Source organism: Zea mays, chromosome 7 (genome assembly GCF_902167145.1).
Source record: "Zea mays cultivar B73 chromosome 7, Zm-B73-REFERENCE-NAM-5.0, whole genome shotgun sequence".
NCBI lineage: Eukaryota > Viridiplantae > Streptophyta > Magnoliopsida > Poales > Poaceae > Zea > Zea mays.
The window spans coordinates 171938541-171947749 of record NC_050102.1 but is presented as its reverse complement, the minus strand read 5'-3'; the positions used below and the strand labels follow the sequence as shown (position 1 = coordinate 171947749).

Genomic DNA, 9209 nt, shown 5'->3' with positions numbered 1-9209 from the left:
AAAGCAAGGTGTGCAAGTTATTGAAATCTTTGTATGGTCTGAAGCAAGCACCAAAGCAGTGGCATGAGAAGTTTGACACGACTCTAACGTCTGCAGGCTTTGCCATTAATGAGGCAGACAGGTGTGTATATTATCGCTGTGGTGGGGGCGAAGGAGTTATATTGTGCTTATATGTTGATGATATATTGATATTTGGCACAAACATTGATGTGATCAATGAAGTCAAGTCTTTTCTATCAAAGAGTTTTGATATGAAAGATCTGGGAGAAGCTGATGTGATTCTAAACATCAAGCTAATTAAGGCAGATGGTGGGATTACTCTCTCACAATCTCACTATGTTGAAAAGGTTTTGAAGCGATTTGGCTTCTCTGAGTGCAAACCTTCTCCAACACCTTATGATCCTAGTGTGACACTGCGAAAGAACAAGAGAATTGGTTTAGACCAATTGAGATACTCTCAGATTGTCGGTTCACTCATGTATCTTGCTGGTGCAACAAGGCCCGATATCTCGTTTGTTGTGAACAAATTGAGCAGGTTCATGTCAAACCCCGAGACTGATCATTGGCATGCACTTGAGCGGGTTATGCGCTACCTGCAAGGTACAATGAGTTATGGAATTCACTATTCTGGTCAGCATGCAGTACTTGAAGGATATAGTGATTCGAACTGGATATCTGATGCAGACGAGCTTTATGCCACCAGTGGTTATGTCTTTACTATTGGTGGAGGTGCGGTATCATGGAGGTCATGCAAGCAGACCATTTTGACGAGGTCAACCATGGAAGCCAAGCTAGCTGCACTTGACACAGCAACCGTTGAGGCAGAATGGTTGCGTGAACTCTTGATGGACTTGCCGGTGGTTGAGAAACCAATACCAGCTATCCTTATGAACTGTGACAATTAGACAGTGATTGCTAAAGTGACGAGTTCTAAGGATAATGGAAAGTCATCAAGACAAGTCAAAAGACGATTGAAGTCTGTCAGAAAGTTGAGAAACTCCGGAGTTATAAGTGTGACTTATATTTCAACGGATAAAAATCTGGCAGATCCTTTTACCAAGGGACTACCACGTAATGTGATAGAAATCGCATCGAGAGAGATGGGTATGGGACCCGAATAAAGTTGCCATGGTGGAAACCCAGTCTATGTGATCGGAGATCCTGTGAATTAGGTCCTGGGAAGAACAAGCCATTGGTGAACTGAGGAGAGTAACCTTTGACCCTCTCTAAGTAAAGATGCAATACTCTCAAATGCTGTAAGGCAGGTTGGCTTTGTGCCTTAATGTGTTCTGTTGGCTTGTATTAGCGAAGATGTTGTCCTGCAGAACATTCTTTGAAAGAACACACCTATATATGAGTTAGACTGTCTAACGTCGTAGTCTATGAGATTTGGGTGATCTCTAGTAAACTCATGAAGAGACCTTGGAGTACGACGTATATGCTCCACCCGAGAAGGGGACTACTGGTAGCCAAGTACTGGTCATGACTTCAAGTGAAACTCATTCACGCAAAACTTGCAATTCAAGGCATAGTCCATTGTCCAAGTTGTGGGTTGGTGTAGCTTGGAGTTCTAGGCGGAAGTTCAACTTAACAGTCTCTGCTGAAAAACTAGTATATTAAACAGTAGTGAACAGTGGCGAAAACTGCAGATGGGCATTTGAGATCTGGTGGGGGATTGTTAGGATTTATGGGCTTGGCCCAATTAAGAAATTCAAATAAATCCCAGGAAAATCTCAAAAGCCCATACAAGTAGATGGCTAGAGGATAGGTGGAACCAATAGCACCATATTGCTAGCTCTAGTGGAGTAGAGCTAGCTTAAATATGGAAGCCACACTCACTCACCAAGTCATGGATGAGAGGAGAGAGTGTGGAGAGCCACACGCGCGCGCGCGCTCGCTCGCCTGGCCTGGCCTGGCCGGGGCGGGGCGAAGGGCGCGGGCGCGGGCGCGGGCGCACGACATGCGCGTGAATGGTCCGCCGAAATCCGGCCCCTCGCCTTGCGGAGGCGCGACTACCTTTTGCCGTTCGATTTTTTGGTTTCTTGGCTGTTACGTCTATCCTAACCGATCGCTATAAAATCTCAACTGATTACGAGATTTTCGTGGGCGGATAAGACCAGGGGTCGCGGACTCGGCCTTATAAAAGGAGCCCGGCAGCCAGCCTCCAATTTATCCCAATTCGCTTTCGCCTCTCTTCACAGCTGAGCCGCCTTCCAGTTCTCTTCATCCCGATCGTAGAGGTGCATCTGCGATTAGGAGAGCGGGTCTCCGGAACCCTTCGCCTTCTAGATCCTGCACCAGGAGAGGCCGAATAAGGTTTTTGGGAAGCGTCTTCACGTGACTGCTCGTGATCTGACTGACCTCGTCGACCCTGCTGATTTCGCTACTTCGACGTCGTCGACCCTGCTGATTCCGGCGCGCGCCATCTATCAGTATGTCTAATCAGTACGCATCATCTGATTTGACTTTTTACTTCAGTGCTTGTGATTTTGTCATGATTTATATTCGGAATTTAATCTGGAATTTGTCTAATTATTCAACAGCTATGTCGTCTATCTGCATCTGCCGGTGCTGCACCAAACGCATTTCACTCGCACCAGCTAGCTAGCTGCCTAGCTAGTGCTGCTATGCATTCCCGGCCACGCGAGCACCCCACTGACTCCGATGATTATACCTTGATATTTTCTTTGTTCACTCCACAGAGGCAGAGACAACCGGCAAAGGTGCGCATGCATGGCGAGAGATCGCCACACCGTGCCGGCCGCTATATAAACCCGTCGTGTCCATGGCTGCTATATCACTCAGACTCAGTACAAGCTCAAGCCAGGCACACAGCAAGACATCGACCATGGCTGCCTACCAACAAGCTCCCGCTCTCCTGTGCGCCTGCCTGATGCTCGTGCTCATGGCGGGCGCGGCATCCGGCGGCCGCGTAGACGTGGAAGACATGCTGATGATGGACCGGTTCCGCGGGTGGCAAGCCACGTACAACCGCTCGTACCTGACCGCCGCGGAGCGTCTGCGCCGGTTCGAGGTGTACCGCCAGAACATGGAGCTCATCGAGGCCACGAACCGGCGCGCCGGGCTCTCGTACCAGCTCGGCGAGACCCCGTTCACGGACCTCACCAGCGAGGAGTTCCTCGCCACACACACCATGTCCACGCGCCTGCATGCGTCCGAGGCCGCGCGGCGGCACCGGGAGCTCATCACGACGCACGCAGGCCCCGTCAGCGACGGCGGTCGCCAGTGGAACCGGAACTACACGACGGACCTCGACGTCCCCGAAAGCGTGGACTGGAGGACCAAGGGCGCGGTGACGCCGGTCAAGGACCAAGGAGCTTGTGGTAAACAATAGCATTATTTACCCATCATATCACACACACTTATTCCTACGACGACGACGACGACGATAACGATCCTTGACGCTGTCCATCTTTGCAGGCAGTTGCTGGTCATTCGTGACGGTGGCGGCAATCGAAGGCCTGCACAAGATAAGGACGGGCCAGCTCGTCTCCCTGTCGGAGCAGGCGGTTCTGGACTGCTCTTCCCCGCCCAACCATGGCTGCAACCGCGGTGACCCCGCGGCTGCCATAGACTGGGTGTCCGCTAACGGCGGCCTCACCACCGAGTCGGACTACCCGTATGTGGGACGGCAGGGCAAATGCAAGCTCGACAAGGCACGCAACCACGTCGCCAAGATCAAAGGCAGGAAGTTGGTGGATCAAAACAACGAAGCCGCGCTGGAGGTCGCCGTGGCGCAGCAACCTGTTGCCGTGGACATGAATGTAGATCCGATCCTCCAGCACTACAAGAGCGGGGTGTTCCATGGCCCCTGCGACCCAGAGGATCGTCAACCACGGCGTCACCATGGTGGGGTACGGTGTTGAATCTGGCGGCCGCAAGTACTGGATCGCCAAGAACTCGTGGGGCAATGAGTGGGGCGAGAAGGGATACTTTCGCCTCGAGAGGCGCATCAAGGACGCCAGGGGCACGTGTGGTATAGCCGTGTGGGCAAACTACCCGGTGATGTGAGCTCCAGGGCCTGGCCGTATACTAGTACAATACAGTCGACTTGCTCCTGGACATACGCAGTGCAAGCCTATCTATATATATGATGAGGTGCAGAAGTCAGCTTGAAAAACAGGCTGAAATAAACTCTGACGCGCGCGGCCTGTACTCAGCAAAGCGTCGTCGTCGCCATTTGCTAATTTTATGTGTAATCTTTAAAACTACTATGCTGTGACCTCCATAAGTCGCGGCTAATAAATAGAAATGTTCCCTTAAATAATTTCACTTTCGTAAGAAATTTTTTCAGCATAGAAGCTAACCCCAATCCTTTCTATAGCGACTCCTTATCCAGGCAAGCTTCACAGCCGCCCCGGCCTTCTTCTCCGCAATAGGGTTGCCACCCTACCAGCATCGGCAACGGCAGTGGTACGAGCAGCGCCAAGAGCGTCGGTGACAGACACGACTGGGGAGTACGCTCCATTGCGGCGACGCTTAAGGTAGAAATAGGGGGAGGGAGGAGATCTCGGGAGGTAGAAGAAGAGAGCTCACGGAGTGGTCACGTCGTCTGCTCTGGTGTCTTAATCGGAGATGAAGCCGCGAGATGGCGAAAGCGTGTCCACTCCGGCGAATTCGGGCGAAAAAATCAGGTAGGATGTGTTGCTACACACATATACCAAACTCAACCAATAAATCAGTCTAATCGTGTATGTATATCAATTCTACACCTAGTGCGGTCATAAAATTAAAATATAATTAACCCGGTTCACATGCGCCAAACCCACCAGTAATAACCATAGATACCACTATAGGATGATGCTTTGGTATGCGATTGTCAATGTTGGATGGCTTAAGCGGCAGTGGTAGACCACTTTCATCACTGCTGATTATCCTTTACCGATCTCATCAATTTTGACAGTGATAAGAGATTTTGAACCGACAGTGATTCTCTATTTTGAAGTAGTTTCATATCATTCACTCTCTAGGGACAGTAGAACTTTAGATGACTTCAGCTTCTTCTAAATAGATAGATTGTTTATTTTTCAGATAATAGAATGTTAGGATCATAGGTGGGGAAAAGAAGACACAAAATTTAGGGCTGGTTTGGGAACTCCATTTCTCTAAAGGATTCTCATTTTTCAAAGGGAAAATGAACTAATCTCCCCTCCATTTCCTAAAATCCTTTGGAAAAATAGTGTTGTCAAACTAACCATTAACGTGGAAAAAACTCCCCCAATGTGGAGAAGAAAAAACCACGGGAAAACAGATCTATTATGTGGTGTATTGTAAATGGTACAAGAAGACCTATTTATATAGCCAAAAGAGATAGAGATAGGGTCATATATTCTTATCCAACAAATTTCCCCTTGACGCTAAATCTATAAAACTGTTTCCCCAAACACCACTAGGGTGCTCTCAAACTCATCTTTCATAGAAACTAACCACTTGGATGAATTATCACATGAGATAGCTTCAGAATAAGAAAAAGGTTCAAATGCAATATTAGTTTCTTGAGCAGCAATGAGAGCATAATGAGCCATACTATCAGTGTCACGATATCGATGTGGCAAAATAATATTCCTTCTAGGTCTATCTTGAGCAATAGAATGATTGTTGCTAACAGGAGGTATAGAAGTTGAAACTGACTGTGTAATAGGACTAACAGAATCAATATTAACAGGTACATCTACCTCAAGATTCTCATCGGTAGTTTCAAGCATAGATGTGGATGAGGAACCACTATCAGAAACACCTCCAGAGAAAGAAAATGTACTTTCATCAAAAGTAACATCATGACTGACAATCACCTTTTTAAAATCAGCACACAATAAATGATAACCTTTGACACCAGAACCATAGCCAATAAAAGTGCATTTTAAGCTCTAGGCACTAGCTTCCCATTGTTAACATGAGCATAAGCAGGACAACCAAAGATTTTGAGATTAGAATAATCAATTGGTTTATCTGTCCATACCTCTTCTAGAATTTTAAAGTCAATATCTGAATTGGGAGAGTAATTAATCAAATAGCAGGCGGCAGAAGCAGCTTCAACCCACAAACCATGCTTATCCCATAAACCAACATTAGAAAGCATGCAACGAACATGCCCTAGAATAGTATGGTTCTTTCTTTCAGCAACGCCATTCTGCTGGGGCATACCTGGAACAGTCTTGTGTCTAGCAATACCATGATCAACACAAAGAGAATTAAACTCACTATTACAAAATTCCAATCCATTGTTGGTTCTCAATTTCTTAATTTTTATGTCAGTCTGATCTTCTACTAAAGCTTTCCATTGCTTGAATGCAGTAAGAGCATCATTTTTATGCTTTAAAAAATAAACCTAGACTTTGTGAGAGAAATCATCAATAAAAGTGATCATATAATCACAACCTCCAATAGAAGAATGAGGAGCCCGACCCCAAAGATCAAAATGAATATAATCAAGAATGTCTTTGGTGCAATGAGTAGATAAAGAGATGACTCTTTTATGTTTGCCAAATACACAATGTTCACAAAATTCCAATTTGCCAATATCATCTAAATAACCTCTCTTGTACAAGAGATGCATACCTTTTTCACTCATATGTCCCAAGCGCATATGCCAAATCTTGGTATTTGAAGTGTTGGATGCAAAAGAAACAGATGTAGTAATAGAGATTGTTTATACGTTCGGCTTTTAACACAACACGGTTGCCTTGAGAAACCTTAAGAACACATTATCAGTAGAAAATTTGAATCCCATTGCTTCTAAGGTGCCCAAAGAAATAAGATCCCTCTTCATTTTAGGAATATAGCGAACATTAGTGAGGGTCTTGAATGTGCCATCATGAACTTTAATTTGAATAGAATCAATTCTAGAAATTTTAAGTGGAGATTCATCACCAATAATAACATCACCATCATGAACATGAGAATACTCAAAAAACTACTCTCGATGTGAGCAAATGTGAAAAGAGCAAGCTGAATCAAGAACCCAAGCCATACACTTTTCATTATTAGAAGTGATCATAAGAGCTTCTCCACCATCACTATTTCAACAATGCTAGCCTCAGCAGCTGATTTATCAGATTCTTTTTTCTTTTGCCTTTCTTCCTTATTTTTCAACTTAGGACACCCGGAGATCACATGATAATCAGCTTTGCAATAGCGACAAAAAGTGTTGGATTTACGATCTATTGACTTAGACCTTGATTTTGGTTTATTAGAACCGCCCGCTTGTTGAGTTCTATCTTGAACAATAAACAATAATCAACATCAATTTTTTTCTTGGATAATAAATTTGAATTAACATTCTTGAATGTTAGTGAAGTATGATTTCCATAAAGCATAATTTCCTTAAAATGCTTAAAAGAGGGGACAACGAGACTACCAACAAAATTACGTTATCTTCATCACCTATCTTCACGTCCAGACTCTCAAGGTCGACACAAATATAATTAAATTCATTGGGATATGATTGAATAGGTGTACTTTCTGCCATACGAATAGTATAAAGGTGCTCTTTCGTATGAAGCTTATTAGCAAGATTCTTGGTCATATATAGATCCTCCAATTTCTTCCACAATTCTGCCACGGATTTTGCATTCATTACTTCACGCAGAACATATGGAGATAAACTGAGTTGTAAAGCAGATAAAACTTTTTCATTAATATCCTTCCATTTATCATCAGTCATAACAGTATGTCGCGGTTGTAACGCTTTCCGTACACATAACTGAGTAAGAATAGTCTTCGTCTGAATCTGCCAAATAGCAAAACTAATTTTACCATTAAACTTTAGAATATCAAGTTTAGTCGACATATATGTTGCGAGATAAAAAAATCCGAAGTGAAGAAAAATTAAATGCAGAGACCGTGTGCACCGAGGTGTGCACGTGGATAACAAATCCAGAGGTAGGATGGACCAAACAGAATAGAATGATGCACTTGCTGGTATGAATCTGGCACAATCAATGACCACTGTAGCAAGCAAGCAGACTAGTGCCTTCGAGTCGCACACTAGTGCCTTCTGGTAGACGTAACTGACTGCTTACGCGATGGGACTGCAGCAAATTTTCCTTGCCTAATCGCGCGCAGCAGATCGACCGACAAAGGAGGCAACAGCAAGCGCGCTCAAGATCCGGACCAAAGCACACGGCGGCAGCGATGGAATCTTCTACAGCGACGAAGATCTGAAATCAGCATGCTCACGCCGATGATATCAAAGAAGTCCTAGCGGACGTAGATTGGCGCTAGGCAGCGATCGGTCGAAAAGATGAACCGGCGGGGCGGCTTTCAGAACCTGTCTAAAACATAGCTCCGGATACCAATGGTTAGGATCATAGGTGGGGAAAAGGAGACACGAAGTTTAACGTGGAAAAAACTTCTCCAATATATAGGAGAAAAAAATCACGAGAAAACAGATCTATTATGTAGTGTACTGTGTACGGTACAATAAAGTCTATTTATATAGACAAAAGAGATAGAGATAGGGCCATATCTTTTTATCCAACATAGAACATTTATAAGTCCCCGTCTCGTCGAGTCGGCACACAGCATATGATAGATTGTCTAATGTATCATCTAAAGTTAATCGAACTAACTTAAAAGAAAAGCAATAGTTCACTAAACCATACAAATAAATAAGTTCAAATAATCTAAAGTTCAGTGACTAAATTTTAGACCATAGCATTTGAACTATAGATGACCAGAAAGCCCACGCCCCGATAGCCCAGCATGGAGCCCGTTATTTCGGTCCGGGACTGGCACGGCCCGACACGAGTGGAAACGGGCCCGGGCCCAGCTCGGCACGAAGCGCGTGCCGTGCTCGGCAGTGGTTTCAGCTCGTTGGGCTGGCCCGGGCACGGCACGACGGCAACCGGGCTTTGAAACCGGCCCGGTCTACGGCGTGGGCGTGGCCTCGCGGCTGGGCAGTGGGCGCGCGAGCGGATGTAAAGGCCCGAAGCCGAAAACCCTAGCGTCCATTCACCGCTTTCGCTTTCACTCGCGCGGCGGCTTTCCAGCTCTCCCCTCTCCTCTCGCGAACGGCGCACCGACCCTCCGTCTTCGGTCGCTCCACCGCACCGGCGCGGCGGCGCTCCACCGCTCGTCTGCTCCACTCCTCGACCGCCTGTGTCAACCTGTCCACCGCTCGTCCTCCTCCGTCTCGATCTCGGAATCTCAGATTCTCAGTACACTCACTCGGAGTCGGAGGCGAGTCG

General features: G+C 46.0%; 1 protein-coding gene across 1 annotated transcript; it reads left to right on the top strand.

Moving 5' to 3' along the window:
- The first annotated feature begins 2720 nt into the window (after positions 1 to 2720).
- Positions 2721 to 4293, top strand: LOC103633389 (ervatamin-B). The gene is given in 4 exon segments (XM_008655096.3): positions 2721 to 3344; positions 3442 to 3848; positions 3850 to 3959; positions 3961 to 4293. Coding segments are annotated over 4 exon segments (1119 nt in total). The 5' UTR covers positions 2721 to 2785; the 3' UTR covers positions 4004 to 4293.
- Positions 4294 to 9209: the final 4916 nt, after the last annotated feature.